Raw genomic sequence first — 17,976 nt, forward strand, 5'->3', positions numbered from 1 at the left:
TGTCAGGAAATCCCTTTCCTAGCTCCCTCAGCTCAGTCACTGACCATGGGCGATAAAGGTACAGAAGCTGTCATACATCAGGGCCTGGATGAACCATAGGGTTCATTGATACCTGGGGGTTCAATTGATAGTTACAGGCCTTCCTGAATAACCTCACCAATCATATTTGTTATGATATGAACCTCAACCTTCTCTTGTAAGTACTGTTCTGGCTGTACCTGACCCGCTGCTTCCCCTAATAATGCATTTTCCCTGTCTCTGGCTCTCCTCTGTATAGCCACAGCTATAGCAACAGCATCATCTTCATTGTCGGTAAATAGGCTACAAATCTTAGGCAAACTCTCTTGTTTCACTTGAGAATTAAGCTTCCTTCAGCCTGTTTCACAACTACTGACTTCTCACAATTAGTTTTTGCCCTGTTCGTCTGTTCAAGCAACTTCATGCTAACATGTTCAAGCAATGTCTTGAGTTCCCTCACTCTATGACTTTGTTCAGTCTGATCACCTTTTAATAATGACTTTTCTGTTCATCTCGTCTCTGTCTGAATAGACTAGCATTCTATCAGAATCAGTTTTAGCTTGATCTGACCTTACTTTCTCAAGAAAATGCCACATTGTCTCTTAGATTCAGTTAACCATATCAACATTTGCCAGCTTTAATATTGTTTACACGTCCGACTTGTTTCCTTGTCTTTCAGAATGGCCTTTTAAACTCCAATATCTTTACATCAAACGTTTCCTCCAGCGGAAAACAATGTCTCGAGTCATGATTAATCCACGCATGCAATCTCTCAATACTTGAAACTGCTTGAATTCCATGTAAATCACACATATATCGGGCTGGACTAACAACGTCTCTATCGCTCCCATACTGGAAGCTAGATTACCCATACTGAATTACAATGTATCTGAATACAAAGTATCTGTAACAAATCTCATAACTGTAGGCTATGTCACCAACTTTTATGATTTACTGCAACAAGAATCACACAGCACTTTAGAATAGTCGCACAATCTGGTAGCACTGTAAAACGGTCACAATATTAAAGTATAAGAGAACTACAACATCATGTGGTTGTGAACTACAAATATGGCCCTTTTCAAGCCAAGCTATCCTCACCCTCCGGGCGCTCCATCATGGGACGCGCCTACAGAGACCCAACTCTTTGGGAACGTGCATACAATTATCTCCACAACTCCGTTACCTCATAAGTAACAAAAAAACACAATTTGTGCTTAAAAGAGACGAGTTAATTCATAAACTGCCTGTCTGTCTTTCCCTTAGTATTTGATTGTGTCCCTCGCTGATCATTAAATGCCAAGCTTGTCAGTTAAAAGCCTAACTGTCCCTTTACATTGTCAAAGTATCCCTAACTTGTATAAAACCACTTTACCCTTAAAGTTGGATTCTCGCATAAAGCCTTTGACCCTAAAACATTATGACCGCCCACCTACTGTGCTTGGTCTTAAGAATAGCCCAAAACAAAACTTAATACAGTTACAATATAAACAAAAATAAAAGTCCCAATAAGATCTCTGTTCAAAAGAGAAAAGCCCAACACAAAACGTTATACAATCCAGTTCAACTTAATACAATTCAAACAAACATAATATCTCTGTTCAACTAAAATTTTCAGCTGTAAACATGCATAAAAAAATAACACATACCTTTCCTTGTTTGGTTCACCCCTGGTCTGTATCTGTAAAACCATAACTCTCTGTTAACAGATCCTTTACCTCAGATCAAGAGTATATGGTCCGTATTCTCTGTTAACAGATCCTTTACCTCAGATCAAGAATACAGATTCTGTTACATACTTTTTCAATGCTTCCCGCGACCAGGGTTCTTGTACGCTATCAGAGTTTGTCAACTCTGACCTAGACAAAGTAAAAATAGCAAGTCAACAAATGACCCAAATTTACTCAACCAAAACTCAAATTTTATCGTCCTCCTGTTGAGGCCTAGCAGACTCTAGTCTGCTAAGACCAGGCTCCCAACTGAACGTCACAATAAAAGGTTCTTAAATTGTTTACGTTACCAGCATCGCAGAGGGACAGCAGGCGCACCAAGCATAAAGCAGTCCATGAATGGGGTTTTGGAAAAGGATCCCCTTACCATTTTGTTTTGTGCACCACAGGTTCTGCTTTATACTGGTGCCGCCGTGGGTCTCTCCTGGATCTGGTTCTGCAATCCTGCTGCTCGACAACGCCAATTGATGAAGGAAGTGTTTTGTCCGTCTCTTCATAAACGGAGTGACTAAGTTCAGTTGAGTTCTGGATTTTAATAAGTATTTATCAATCTGCAGATTGGGAGAGAAAACCAGACCTCTGACAATAAATGACAACACAACACCAGGCTTAGGTCTCAATCAAGTCTCTCTCCGCTCTGAAGGACAGAGGACCATCTTTTATAGGGCACAAGAATGTAAACATAGATAGTGACAGTCAGGCAGAAATGACGTTACAACAGTCTCAGAGAAAGAGATTCACAGCTCCCAACACATAGTTGGAGCTCTCCTTGTAGTCATGACAAGGACCATTTAGCCAGTACTTTCTCCTGATCTCAAACATCTATTAACCCTGACACATAGACACAATCTACTCTTATTAATAGCAAGCTTACATGAGAACATACTAACTAGTATCCAATGACTAGTTCTCTTGATTAGTGAATAATGTAAGCACACAGGAAATCTAAATTTCTTCCACAGTAGTCATAGAAACCCCAGGCATGGAAAGTCCATCTCATAGAGTTAACATTACTAGAGTAAGCTACTTTTGTCTTCCAAGACCCCATTCATTTCTATGAAAAGTGCTCAGTGGTGCAGTGAGGCAAGCGAGAGCGTGAAACTGGACCGCGCCATCTTTCCACTTCCGACTCTTCCGGTCTAGCGTTAAACATTAGGTGCATTCGACATGGACTGCGGCTGCATGAAACGACCGGCGAGATTAGCCGCTTGCAGTCGGGGAGGAGTAGAAAACGGCTCTGTGAAGTCGGACATTCCAGCTTCTTGTGGTTTGCTGTGTTGTCGTCAGTCATGGCCGATCACTTAAGACACTTCTCCTTTATCACCTCTCATTTTAAGTACATCTCCTGCATCTCCTTCACTGTGTTGAGCTGTGTCTGTATCACTACCAATATCTGGGCTGTCATCTTTCTCAGGTCTATAGTACTCATCCGAGACAATGTCATCAAGTCAAAGAGATGACTAAGGCAGACAGTGTTTTTGGAGTTTAATACGTGTTGTGATTGGCTAAAGATGTAGGCAGAAAGGCAGGATGATGCAGCAGTGGTAGGACAGTATCAGTATTGTGGTTATCAGTTAAAGTATTAATCTTCGTCTTTGCTAGGTCTATGGCTCATTCAGCTCCTGGTAAATCGGCTATCGGCCAATGTGAACTTTTGTGCTCACGCCCTGTTAGTATCCGCAAGCACATTTGCAGGCAACTTTTATTGACGTAAGCAAATAAATGGGGTGCTAGTTTACCCATTTCGGAGTGGTATCAAACTTGGTTTCAAACTGGTTTCAAACAAAAACCAGGAAAAATTATTCTATGAAAAAGCTAGTAGTATGAGCCAGGTATGAGAATCAACGCAGTACAAAGCAATACTCCGGCTCCCATGTTACCACGCTCCTCATCTCTCTCCACTGGCTACCCATCACAGCCCATATCAGATTCAAGACCCTGGTCCTGACCTTCTGAGCAGTGAACGGGACTGCACCCGACTACATCAAGTCTCTCCTGCAGCCTTACACCCCCACACGTCACCTACAGTCTTCTTCAGACAACCTGATAGTGCCTGGTAGTCCCACTGCTCAAGACCGCCCGATCCTAACACAAGCTCTTCTCTTGCCTGGCCCCCCAATGGTGGAACCAGCTCCCCACCTCCACCAGGGACACTGACTGCCCCCATCCTTCAAGAAAAGGCTCAAGACGCACTTGTTCTGGGAGTACAACGGCACTTAGGAATGCTTGGCTGGACCTGATGTTAGTTTCCTCCAGGATCACAATGACTCTTATTGAGAGACTTGTTGCTTTTGTAGGGTAGTTACAACGAAGTTAACTCTTGTACTCACTGTGAAATATTTTACTGTTGATTGTTCTTCTACAGGTACAGTCTTGCACTTTTTGAGGTTCATGTTGTTTTAATTTGTAACTTGTATAACTGCATGCTCTTATGGGTCTTCCCTTTGGCACTTGTTTAGTTTTTCACAATGTATCCTTCATGTTTTGGCTGCTTGCAATGTTTGGGACTACCTAGTTGTTATGATCAGTGACCTATGCTCTTTTGTAAAGCTCTCTCTTGGAAGTCGCTTTGGATAAAAGCATCTGCTAAATGCATAAATGTGAATACCACCTACAACCACCGAGGCCATTGCTTCAAGCCGAGGGGCGAGGGGTGGGGACTTAGTCCATCTTCGCACTCTGATACCGATCAACCAATGGGTTAAGGTGACACCGTGACATGCATTGATTGACAGCTTACCTCATTAGCATAAGGACAAGGAAATACAGAAATAAATACAGAAATAAATGAATACAAAAATAAATAAATACAGAAATAAATAGACATAAATACGTACAATACATTACAATACATTTATTTCTATATATTTATATATTTTAATGTACAAATACATTTATTGATACATTTTTTTAAAAGATTTATTTTGGCAGGTTTGGTCCTCGATACTGAAGACCCAGGCCCTAATTTATTAACAAGATTGCGCCCATTTCAGGCGTAAAATAGTGGGTAAAGACATAAAACCGTATTTACAAAGGCAGTGCACTTGAGTAAAAACGCTGATTATCGCTCCTGGGAGGGTATAAGGGTAGTGGGTGTGTGCTGCAAAGAGATGGGAGGAGAGGTGAATTTCTTCCTTGTAACATGTTAATGTTAGCAGTAGCCTAATTTTGTGAAGCAATATTTGTATCTCCTGTTCGGTGAACCGTCTTTTTCTTTCCCCCCCGAATCATTCATGGTGGCAGTAACATGCAGGCGATTTTCCCCGTCTTTTAATGGCGTACTTATTAACACTAAAGGGCGGAGTAATGCGCTGATTGCCCGACAAGGATCTGGTTTGATAAATACCACTCAAACTGCGCAAATACGCCGTGCGCTATTTGCGGTTGGGCAAACGCGCAGATTTAGCTGCGGTCGCAATATTAGTAAATGAGGCCCCCAGTGTCTTAATTGTATTTTCTCTGGAAATGCGCCAACACAACTTCCCAAAGTTTTGTATGTCTGTGCCAAACATTTCAGCCACGACTGTAATTTCAGCAAACTGGCCTTGCTAAAATTAAATTATGGATCAGTACTAACTCTCCTTGGTCCAGCTACAAACCTCAGACAAGTAAGTTAACTAATGCAATATCATTTTGTTGCTTTACTGTATATGGTTACCTAGCTTGCTACCCTTAGAATGTGGCTGTAATTAGCTCTGCAGCTAACAGCTGACTTACTGCCGCTAATGTAAAGGTAGATAGCATCAAGTATGTGTGTGAATATACATGCTGTAACGCGAGTGTTGTACACTTCTTTGTTATTTGGATAACCGTTCTGCTGTGTGCACCTCTGCAAACCAGGGTGATCAGATGAGAATGGGCAATTAGAGGCATCTTACAGTGACGGTGCTACGAGCCATTGCGATACATCCATTTTAAACAATAGACCTTTTTTGATGAACATTCTAGAATTTTCATTCGTCAAGTTTGGCCCTTGATAGCTTCCGGTTTCAGACGCGCGAATGATTGTTTTGATGGAAGTCAGCTATAGTCTAGAAGCATAAGTGAACACGTTACAGTGCCAAAAAATGGGACAACGATATGACTGGGTTGCTGCTGTAAATAATAGTTGATCTTTCAACGTTTCAATAGTAGCTAATATTGGTGGAAATACCGTTAGAATAGCGTTGATTTGGGTTGTTTTTTCAACGTTGTTTCAATATTAAGGGTGCAAAATGATGATGGGTCAACATAGTCTGGCGTTGGTTCAATGAAATTAGCGTTGAAAGCGTAGTTTTAATTAAGTTTGCTATCTTAATAGGCTACTTTAAAAGGTGGTTTGGGGTGCCATAACTTGTCATGGAAGGAAATTTCCAATTATGCCTAGCATCAGTAGCGATAAAACGGTTGTGGCTGACACTGCATGCGTAGTCCTAGGCTATGGCTAACTCTCATATGCACCTGTTTTTTAACCCTCGACCATATACTGGGTTCAGAAATGACAGGTGGGTGATGCAAAAACAGCAGATCATATTGAACATTTATCGGTGCATTTATTAATTACTACAATTTCACAGCAGTTATTCAACAAGTAACCACAGATAGCCAGCCTACCTTCCCGTCCGTTGCATTTAGTATGCATCATAGCTGGTCTAACCGTCTCTATCTTAATATGTACATTGTTTGTTGACTCCCATTAAAAAATAAATAGTTGTAGGCATCAAACTTTTATAAGCTCCAACCTCTTTACTGACAGTAAACGCACTCTACCAAATAGTATGTGGTAGGCTTATGTAGCTACTATTTGAAATAGTGGTAGACATCGGGATAGATTAGCTCTAGCTCTATGCTACTGTACCTTAGGTAGGCTATAAATTTCAGATCAGCCTAAAATAAATTATAGTGGGTCGGTTAGGGGACACTATTCGATGTATCGCTGCTATTCACAGCCAGTTAATTGATGGTAATATGCGTTAGTCATGTTAACTCGATGGTAAAGTGGCTAGCGACTAATGTATAAGATGCGCTAACCGGATGTAGTTCAGGGCCTTGCGTTCTAAACTGGTCTGTTATTGTTTACGTTTCAAAAAACGTCTTATAGCGCATGGTGCCGCCCCTATCCTCGTTAGGATTTAAAGCTACAGACACAGAAACAGCGTCTTGAGGAAAGCTCATTGTGGGACTGCTCGTCGTGGCTGCAATTATGCACCAAGGCTGAATTTCGGGAAAGAGACTTCAGATACAGTATTAGGGAACCACTAAAGCCTATGTAAAATCATCCAAAAACAGCATATCATGTGACCTTTACTGATTTAATTCCTTAATTACTTAAGAAGCTGAGCTTCTCTTTCTCTCTGCCACTATGCAGCCATCAGTGTGCTGCTGACTGAGTCATGTACTGCACATGCACGCCGGCAACAACAACAGCTTAGCAGGGGAGGGGCAAAGTGAGCTTGAACAAGGTAAGGAGGGGTGTTTGAACAATCACTATGATGTAAAGGGAGTTTTCTACTGAATGTAGAGAAGAGAAATTTAAACTTAAGTATCGATCTTTTCACGCGAGTATCGATCAATACTGATACCAATGTTGGTATCGATACTATTGATACTTTAGATTGTTCCGCTCACCCCTAGTGAAAGCATGGAACGCAAATTCATGAAGCCTGGGGATAATGTCCTACACATAGATAAATGAAATAAATGGTGCTGGGCGCTTTTGACAATTGGTGCAAGAAACTGGTGCGTGTTTGATATGGAGATTTTCTGTGTAAATGTGTAGCCTAAGTATCTGTAAGGTCAAAGGTCGTGAAGCGAGACTCCGACCGAGCAGAATATAGCACACAGTCCAGACAGTTAGGAGACTGAGGCAAATTATGGACAAAACAGAGCTTATGTGATTAACGACCAGTTCACCAGCTAGTATGCTCTAGTGTATCAGTGTACTGACCACTGAAGACCCGTTAAGGAAGCAATTCTGTGCATTCTATATCTGAACATGTCCAGCAACTGTATTTAAGCTCTCTGAAGAGAGATGTTTGTCACTCATGCCATCAGTTTGTCTTGAACTGATTGTTTGATCCGGGTACTCGACTAATAAACCAAAGAATCAAACTCCTTTCCGTTGTTGTGACTCCTTCCGGTCTACCTTCTTCAGAAACCTCCCTATCAGTGTTTCTGCACGTTTTGCTCGAGGAAGCTACTATATGCCAGCAGAAGTAAGAAAGTGCTTGCTCGTCATGTCATAGAGTCGCTGCCCGTGAACTCAAACATACCGCAACATTGCCGGGAGCAACTGTTACAGCTCACACACTGTCTATGACTGACCGTATATGCGACATTTGTGCACATTTATTGTGGAACATGACTTACCAATTTCTTACCCACTGGTCACCTTGTGTAGAAAACTAGCAGAAGACAAAAAAACTAGCAGAAGATAACCCCCCCCTCCCTCAAAAAAGTTCCAGCTCAGGATTTTTTTTCACTTCAACCCCTGCGTTCTCCATCCTTGCGGTCTTGCAAGAACATTCTCGCGAGAACGCAAATACGTTCTTAGCATTCTTCGGATACTAAATAGCCATTGTGTCTCACTACACACTCCCCTCGCTCCTCGGTTCATTTGGCTTGGTTGTCGGCCGCCACCGCCACTGTCTAGACTTCATGGGGGGGATTTCTCTTCGGCTGCTGGGCTGACCTGTCCTGATCATTGATTTCCCATGGGGTCTAAGCACCAAACACCTGATATATAATACTAGGGCTGCAACTAACGATTATTTTAATAATCGATTAATCTGTCGATTCTTTTTTCGATTTATCAATGAATCGGATAAAAAATTAAATAAATTAATTTCCAACCCATTATTAAAAAACACAACTGACAAACTGCAAATTCACAGTGCAAAAAATCTTCAGAATGTGCACAAACAGGCACACAATTTTGAAAGTTATTAATATTAGCATGGATTTAATTTTCCAAGATGAGCATTTTATTTCAAACTTAATTGAAAAGGTAAAGGCTGTGGAAGTATACCAGACATTGTTAAGATACTTTAGTGTCTGTTTGAGGTTTTATATTCCTAAAAATATTATAAAAGTCTACACTTTTCAAAATGGTATGGGTTATTTTCACCCGGTCCCTAACGCGATGCTGCAAAGTAGCGTCTTCCGAATTTGAGACGAATGTCGAACATGAAAATAACTTCACCTCGGTCAATGAACACACTGTTTCGATGTATTTAGTGTGAAATGCTCCCACACCTTGGATGACTTGGGTCGTACTGATTTCTCTGCCTCCGCCATGTGTTTCTGAACAACGTTCCTCAGCAACGTCTCTCCAATGGCCTTTCCTCGACCTCCGCTCCGCGCTCAACTAAACGTTTTTTTAATACGTAAACATCTCTGCAACATATTGAGTGGCGTAATAATCGCGCGACACAACAAATCGATAATGAAATTTTTTGCCAACGCTTTTAATAATCGATTTTAATCGTTTTAATCGATTCGTTGTTGCAGCCCTATATAATACCATTATCTTTCGAAAAATAAACAGCACTTTACTCATTCCTGGTCTCTCCTGATTGAACTTCAGTTGACACTACCCTTAAAATGTTAGTGGTGTGTAAACTCAAAGCTAAATAAGTTGTGTTTCACTAGTTCAAAGGCCGCACCACAACATAAATGTTTAAGGATTTTTTGGAAGAATGAATGATGAGCTGGTTGCAAAACCAATCGTGGTGCAGGCTGATGAGGCTGGTAGCAGATCAAAGCCTTTAGTAAAAAACATAAAAAAACTAATCTTGCTGAGGTAGACTTGGCTTGTGGATGTCCGGATGGAGAGGTGGCTATGGACATTGTGATGGTAAGTAAATTGAGAGAGGGAAACAATATTCAATGGGAGTGGAAGTAATTGGAGCAGTACCATGCTGCCCAGTATGCGGGGGACAGACCGTGAGATTGTGGAGGGTGAAGCTCACTGAAAGACAGTAGCAAATGAGAGGCAGGTGCAACCTTACTGACTTGGGGCGCTGAAACATTGATGATTAACTGTTGTTTTCTGGAGTACTTTCTCATAGCTACGCCGACGGGGCTCCCCCGGTAGACTGGAAATAGAGGCAAAGTGAAAGGACCAATAATGAAGCCCTGGACCACTTTTTTTGAGAGAAGCAAAGAGATAGAGGTAGGGGTGGCGAGTGCCAAGCGGAGGTTGGGGCAGTGAAAGGAGTTGGGAGGCAGAGCCATTAGAAACCGTAAGTGAAACCACTGATGACAAGTTTAACAAAGGTGCGGTCCGGACTTCTCTGGCCAGGGCGGGAAGGAGCTTTGTGGTCAGTGGGATCATGGGAGCTCAAGGAGCAAGGGTGACCCACAGCAAAACGAACACTGAGGCTCCTGCGGAAAAACATTGAGCATCTGCTATTGTTAAAAGGGTTAGATGGTCTGGAGGGAGGGGAGACTGGCCATTGAAGACCAGGGCATCTCAGGGATGCGACTGGACCGGCAAGACTGGACCATCCTCTCGGGCTTGGAGGGAAACTCGTTGTGGGACAGGTGAAGGTCCATGATGTCCATGCCAGGAAGTGGTGAGAGCTTCTTCTACGAGCGTAGAGTAAGATGTTGCAGTGTACAAACAGCTGTCTGTGGGAACAGTGTAGCAGTAGCAAGACAATATTTAGTGGACAGTGGAGTTCGAAATGATTGTTGTAGCAGGTGCGTCGGCGGAGACGAGGTTCTGTGTTAACATGAAAGCACAATAACAGGTACATGTAAGGAGAATATATATGGGGGAAATTTGTGAAAGGGTTAGAGTTGAGGTCTTTTCCTCCTGAACATCAGCCATAACCAACTCCATTAAAACAAGGCTGCGTTTGAATTTACACAAAGCTGGTGCAACCATGTAAAGCCGGATAACAATCCATTGAACCAGCAGGAGTTGCCTTTCTTTGTCCCACTTCCAGCACCCTCCCCCTGGGTGTGTATGTGTATGTACAGAGAGAGAATATAGCCATGGTGGGACACTAAGGTAGAAAGTAACACTGAATGAGGCTTTCAGATTGAAGTATGTATTCAGAGAGATCATGAGATGACCATTAACAAGCAGCACCTGAAGGAGCAAAGTGTGCATTTTCACAGAAAGGTGAAGCGAGGATAAAAGATGAGGATGGGAGAGTTATTCCAACTGTTGAACAGAATACTTTGTTTCTGTCAGAGCTCCAAGCTTCTAACAAACATACTGCACACACCAGCAGATGCAGAGACGCACACGCACAGTACTCTCAAATGAAGAGAGCAGACATACAGTAGACTCACTTTGTTTATTACCGGAGGCTACGTTTATATATATACAGACACTTATTTGCAAAGTACTAAAAAGTATTTAAACTAAAAAGTAGTTTTTCTAGTACAGTTTCTCTACACCAGCATGGTTCAAGGAGGCACAGCATTGTGGATGAGCAGTGAGAATTGCTCTGAGAAAATATCCTGATGACGAAAAATAAATAATGATCATACATAAAGGACTGCTTACTGTAAGAAATAACTGGTGTATTGCATTTCTCACACAGGTCATATAAACAATCAGGATGATTAACGATGAAACCGTTTAGCATTGCTTTGATGTATTTCTGCATCTTTGTTCAGACTAAAGCATCTCTTGTTTACAACTAGAACAGTATGTTGGGGAATTAAAGAGTGGAGATGTTGATCTCTGCGCCTCCACAGTTTAACAACCCTGTCTTGTACCAGGTACCTGTCTCTGTGGTATCTGGTACCTAAATAGCATGCAATCAGATTTCTCTGGTCGGGACAGCCTCTCATATGATCTATAGCCAGTCAGACCATAGCAGCAAATAGCCAGCCCGCCTTCACCCTAACCCCAGAAGAGCGGAGCCTCTGATCCAAGTTCAGAGTACAGTCTGGTCCATGTAATGCCATTCAGAAGGTACAACTGCTCCCAGATCAGCAGTCCAACATTATGGACTGAGAGGCTTCATCAGTAGGAACTCTATAATAGCAGGGGGTCATAGCTGAGTCTGAATACGAACAGCCTCTAGCTCTATTTTTAAAATAGAATTTTCTTAAATGGCAGAATTTAAATAATGCCTAAATTTGACTGTGAATTTTAATTATGGGTTTAGGGTTTGTGTTGTAGAGTTATGGATTGTGGGTTGAGTGTTAAAGAGTTAAGGTTAGTGTTGTGGAGTTATGGTAGAGTTGGACTGAGTGTGGTAAACAAGGAGTTAGTGGGGTGTGTGTTGTAAAGGTGGAGTTAGTGGAGTGTGTTCTCGAGGTGTAGTTAGTGGAGTGTGTGTTGTAGAGGTGGAGTTAGTGGGGTGTGTGTTGTAGAGGTGGAGTTGGACAGACTGGGAATTGAGCCTCTTCAGAGGTATTTGCTGTACTTACACAAGTATACACACTGTACAAGGTATCTGGTGTTGTCCTAACTATCCCGGTACATAGGTAAACAGTAACACACTGACTGTATCCAGGTACATATCTATAAAGATACATATGTGTGTGACCATGTATATCATTATACAGGTGTGTTTGTGTCCAGGTGTGTGTGGATCCATGTCCTAGCAGGCACACACTGGCTCTATTGCTACAGAAAACAGCCCTTCTTCACATCTGGAACCCCAACCTGACAGGAAACAGTTGTGCAGTGTTTTTGTTATTATTACAGTTATCGCAAAAGGAGGATAGAGCAGAGGAGCTCCAGCCCCTAACCCATCTCCTAGCTCAGAAACGGGATGTACTCTGGAAGGGACAGGAGACACTTCACCATATATAGAGCCAGGACTTTGTACAATAAAAACTTTGACACATCTTTTTGTAAAGAATCCTTTCAAATTATTGCTAACCAAACGCAGGTAGTTTGTGCAAAATAGATAGACATGTTTATCGTGCCTTGAGCATGCCCTATACTGTGACGCATGCTGAACCAATACTTTAACTTATAAAGAAGCAGGACCCTAGTTACAGTCATTGCTGGCTAGGCAAACCCTGACCCTGGAGACCAAAGGAACACACTCAGAGCCAGTTAAAGCAACTAAACCAAACTAAGCTCTACAAGGAGAGATAAATAAAGATCTGTTCAATCATGAGATGCTGATTGTCTCCTAGCAGCCTGGCTATAGCACCAACCATGGCCAGATGGTCATTGATGATACAATGACTTGAGTGCTGCTAGGCCAGATGAACCTTGTTTATAATGTGTAAACTTAAATGTGACATTTAATTAAAGGAAGTAGCAATTAGAACTGTTATAAAAGTGTGTGCATGCCAGCGGTCAGATTCCCTGCTCTCTCCTTCGGCCTGTGTGGTTATCATGTGGTCGGGGTTCCTTTATTCAGGATTTCAGATTGGTTTAATCATGGTTATCCATGTCTGATAAGACCACGATTCCACTTACACTCTAAAAAATATTTAAAAAATGTCATCATCATCCTTTTAGTGCTATAAAGACATGAACATGGAGATCAACCATCATCCACAATTGATCATAGCTGTCCTTCCATATGCCCACAGTTTGGGTAATGCTAGAGATATTGATCCAATATTGACTAGCTGTGATCAGGTCCTTTGGTTTTTTATACAAATCATCCCATTGGTCCTGTGGTCATTGTAACCCCTGTGACCTTTGCTAAGGTCCCCCGTGCATATGGATCTTCAGGCACAGCTGACCTGACATGTCTAAAATTGGGGGTCCAAGGTAGCCTTTGTTCATCCATGGAGGATAGAGAGAGTCATCATCCATGCATGGTGAGCCGCATGTGGAAGTTCTCTCACTCCTCTTTCTTCCTCATCTCTCTCCTCTTCTCATTCCTCCTTTCCCTCCTCTCTTTCCTCTCTCACGTCCTCTCCTCACTCCTCCTCTGCTCCCCTTCTCCTCTCCTTTTCTCCCTCCTCCTCCTCCTGTCCCTCCTCCTCCTGTCCTCTTCTCACTTTCCCTCCTCTCCCTTGTCGTCTTCTCACTCGCCCTCCATCCCTCCTCCCCCTTTGTCTCACCCAGAGAGAGAGAGAGATCCTTCTGATCTACAGTACATTCTGTCAACAAGCTAGACTGTGGGAGTAGGGGGGCGTGTCCTACATGGCTTGTTTCTATTGATGACTCTTCTGGTGTCTGTTGGGGTCGGGGTCAGAGGACATGGGGCTGCAGGGCTCAGCAGGACTGGGCAGGTCACAGCAGTCGCTACCTGGGATGAGGATGTGGATCACTTCGCTGGTGGCCCGAGTCACGCTGTCGTAGGAGGGTGGTGACGAGGTGGAGGACAGAGTGTCTGAGCGTTTCATCTCCCCTCCTCCTCCTCCGTAGTTCTCCTTCATCATCAGGGCAATCAGCCCCTCCTTCTCTGGCGTCGCCCGCCCAGCCCCTCCATCCGCCTCGTCCTCGCTGCCGCCCCCTGTGCTGCCGGCCCCCCGCCCCCCGCTGGGGGAATGTGTGGCGGTGTTAATCTGCCGGTAGAGCAGCGAGGCCTGCTTCATCTGACGACGCACCAGGTGTCTCCGATAACAGCGCTGGATGACGGCAGCCGACACGTCCTCCTGCTTCCGTCTCAGGGTGGTGGTGATGGGCTCGTAGGAGATCTTGGAAGGGTTGGCCATCATGAATTTCTCCTCCATCTGCTGCTTGAGGGCATCCATCTCCCCAGACTCGCCCAGGACGCGCTTGGTAAAGGCAAACAGGATGTCCAGGCAGTGGATCTTGTCTCCGCTCACCATGGGCAGGTCCATAGAGATCAGCTTGATTTTGTTGGGCTTGGCGATGCGCAGAGGTTCCGAAAGCGTGTCGGCGAAGTCGGAGAGCTTTGCGTACTCGATGAACTGGGTGGCCTCGGGGTCAAACTTCTCCCACACCTGGAAGAAGAGATCAGACACAGAACACTTGTCTCTCTCGTGTATTCGGTTCTGCAGGATTAGTATCAAATCAGTCTGGGATGTGCACGTTTCTTAGAGCTGTTGTTCGTCAGGGTGCTATGTGCCAGAGGTGTGAATATGAGGAACATGATGGCCGTGCTGTACAGCACCGGGTCACACTCTCCTTTCTTTCTATGGGCCGTGTACTATGAGTCAAGATGTACAGTAGATGATGACAGCAGATGATACTGCATTAATACACTGTAAATTATTAACTTTATTAGTTATTTCAGACATTCTGGTCACTTCATAGTTATGCCACACTATTATTTGAGGTACTATTTAACCCATTAAGGAGTAGTGTCACCTATGTGTGTTCGTAAGTGGGCGCCAAAGTGTAACAAATACGTGATTCAAACATTCCATTTGAATACTTCCCGAAAACGACACAACAAATGCTTGGTATGGCTTCAGCATGCACTAAATAGAAGGCTAGCATAGTATATTGCTAGGTAACTTAGCCTGGCAGCTAACTAAGCCCACTAGCTACAGTTTCTGAAAAATAACTGCTGTGGGGACCTTTGAAAATATTTACTCTTAACTTACTCCCTTAATGGGTTAACTTATATGAGACATGTTAGGCCTGTATTCTATAATGTTATATTGGGTATAGTATGGGTTCCATCGGCTCACCTCGTAGAACATCTCAAAGTCGTCTTCACTGAGCGGCTCCGTGCTCTCTTCAGTAGCCACACTGAAGTTCTCCAGGATGATGGCAATGTACATGTTGACCACGATGAGGAAGGAGATGATGATGTAGGTGACAAAGAATGTGATGCCCACGGAAGGGTTGCCGCAGTTGCCCTTGGCGTTGGTGCCGGTGTGGGGCAGGTGAGGGTTGCACTCCTCTGGGGAGTTGTTGAGGATTGGGGAGAGGAGGTTGTCCCATCCGGCAGAGGTTGTGATCTGGAACAGGCAGATCATGCTGTTCCCAAACGTCTCAAAGTTGAACATGTCGTCAATGCCCGCTTGCTTCTTGACATAAGCGAAGTTGGCCATGCCGAAGATGGCGTAGATGAACATGACCAGGAAGAGGAGGAGCCCGATGTTGAACAGCGCAGGAAGTGACATCATCAAGGCGAAGAGGAGTGTCCTGATCCCCTTGGCACCTCGGATCAGACGTAGGACCCGACCGATGCGAGCCAATCGGATCACTCGGAACAGCGTTGGCGAGACGAAGTACTTTTCAATGATGTCAGCAAGTACAATGCCTGGGAGAGAGAGGGAGATGAGCAACAGAGCAGGCTGGGTCACACACTGGGCATGGGCATATTGTTGTTGAGTATAATGGTAGGTGTGGGTATTACAATGTTAATACACTCTAACTTAAGCTCTGGTGTAGGAGTTCCTATGTAAATTCCCCCTCCTTCTACCCATTAACTGTTAGCAACCCCCCCCAACGCTTGATTGCTGCTGCTGCATCCACCTCCCACACTCAGCCTTGTCCACACACGCACACACATTCAAATACACACGCAAACACACACTCATATTCAACCCTGTCCCTGGACCAGGGTCATATTGAGAACCATACATACATATACAGACACACACACACACACATACAACCTAATTGTCAGCAGCAGTGTTAACCGGGGGACAGATTTACAACATTATATCTTACCCAACCTAGTTTAGAACCATGTCAGGGACTCACGAACATTACATGCCAGCAACACGCCATACATGTTAAGAAAAAACATACATGGAAGATCAACACACCGTTCTAGTGCCAAAGGTGATGGCTAACAAAGAGAGAGGCTCAGGGTTCAGACATTAAATTATAGCCCTGTCCCTAAAGGGACATTCAGCTGCAGCTAACTCAGTTTCTAGGTGAATGTTGTGTGAATGACTTGAAAGCCCTTGGCCAGGCACGGAGCCAAAGTGTTTTATCATCACATGACTACAGTACTGCGGGGAAGAATGACATCACTGCGTCTCAGTGTGCTGTGTTGGAGGTGTTATGGTGTTCACAGGAGTTTGGAACCTGAACCAGAGAACTGGGTTATCTTACCCACAATGGAGAGGATGACCACCACAAAATCAAAGATATTCCAGCCAATAGTGAAGAAGTAGCAGCGCAGCGCCACAATCTTAACGAGGCACTCGCAGGAAAACACCACGATGAAGCCCAGGTTGATGTCGTTGAGGATGATCTCCATCCTGGGCGACTGCTCGTCTGTCTCCACCATCATTGTGATCATGTTGAGCAGGATAAGGATCATGATGATGATGTCAAATGCCTGCCTGCCCACCAGGTCAAAAAAGAAGCCCTGCACTGGATTCTGTAAGGAGGAGGAGGAGTGGTCAGAACGTGTATGGAGCTTCTGCCATTTAAGATGGTGTGTTTGTAGAGGCGTACCAGGGGTCGGGGGATGGGCTTCTGAGGCTTCTTGGAGCCCAGCTTCTTCATGGCATTGTAGTACTTCTTCTGCTCTTCAGTCATGAAGATATCCTGGCCCCCTAAGTAAACACACCTCTCTCTGTTAACCATAATTGTCTACACACACATCACTGTTCTCTCCCCTGCTTGGAGAGGAGCATTGTTCAGACACAGGAAAGATGTGTCAGCAGAGTGGAAGTGATACTCATCTTTCTCTTCTGCTGGTTGAAGTTGTCGATGATGACGCCGATGAAGAGGTTGAGGGTGAAGAAGGAACCGAAGATGATGAAGATGACAAAGTACAGGTACATGTACAGGTTCACTTCCTTGATAGGCTGCTCCTCCACCTGGATACACACACACACAGAACCTTAGGAAACTCTGAGCAGGTTGGAGGACAGTGCTATGAAAAGCTTGTATTCTATGTAGGGTTGGGGGTAAGAGGGGTTTGTAATATGACATTAGAATAATAACTTACAGCACGAGAATCTACAGCTGCATACATGATATCCATCCAGCCCTTGAACGTAGCCTTGGAACGAAGTACAGACACTAGAGTTAAATCCTACACTTGAAACACAAGCAACAAAAGACATTAGAGAAAAAAAGCATCAAATCCATCTTTGAACAGTACTGCTCTCTGTTCTGTGCTGTCAGTTGCCCAGTATCGGTTGTCCATGCCATTCCTGTATGAGACATGCACCTAATGCATGTCAGAACAGGGATTCATGAATGAGATAAAGCCTTTTATAGACTTCCTGTAGCTTGACTGTTGACAGTGAGAAAGAAAGCTGGAGAAGAGGAGAGAGAACTTTGAAAGAGAGAGAACTGAAAGAGAACAGTGAAGGAGAGTTGAGCCCTTCTTCAGCACAAGTGTCTACTTGTCAAGAGAAATCACGGTGGTAGGCCTTATTGCCTTGGTTACACGTTAATTTGTGAATGACTAGGCTAAGTCTA

The 17,976-nt window shown here is 43.8% G+C and overlaps 1 protein-coding gene across 1 annotated transcript in view; it reads right to left on the reverse strand.

The window, feature by feature from the left end:
* Window positions 1–10,353: 10,353 nt before the first annotated feature.
* The window catches only part of LOC146275287 (sodium channel protein type 5 subunit alpha-like), a 231,935-nt gene continuing 224,312 nt past the window's right edge, over window positions 10,354–17,976 (reverse strand). The window contains exons 21-26 of the mRNA XM_084702521.1: window positions 17,498–17,551; window positions 17,229–17,366; window positions 16,999–17,103; window positions 16,651–16,921; window positions 15,270–15,847; window positions 10,354–14,576 (exon numbers count right to left, since the gene is read on the reverse strand). Coding sequence (XP_084558647.1) covers window positions 13,821–14,576; window positions 15,270–15,847; window positions 16,651–16,921; window positions 16,999–17,103; window positions 17,229–17,366; window positions 17,498–17,551 — 1,902 coding nt within the window. The 3' untranslated portion in view covers window positions 10,354–13,820. The remainder of the gene's footprint in view (window positions 14,577–15,269; window positions 15,848–16,650; window positions 16,922–16,998; window positions 17,104–17,228; window positions 17,367–17,497; window positions 17,552–17,976) is intronic.

This window comes from Hypomesus nipponensis, chromosome 8, assembly GCF_054491055.1.
Source record: "Hypomesus nipponensis isolate SF chromosome 8, ASM5449105v1, whole genome shotgun sequence".
Taxonomy (NCBI): Eukaryota; Metazoa; Chordata; class Actinopteri; order Osmeriformes; family Osmeridae; genus Hypomesus; species Hypomesus nipponensis.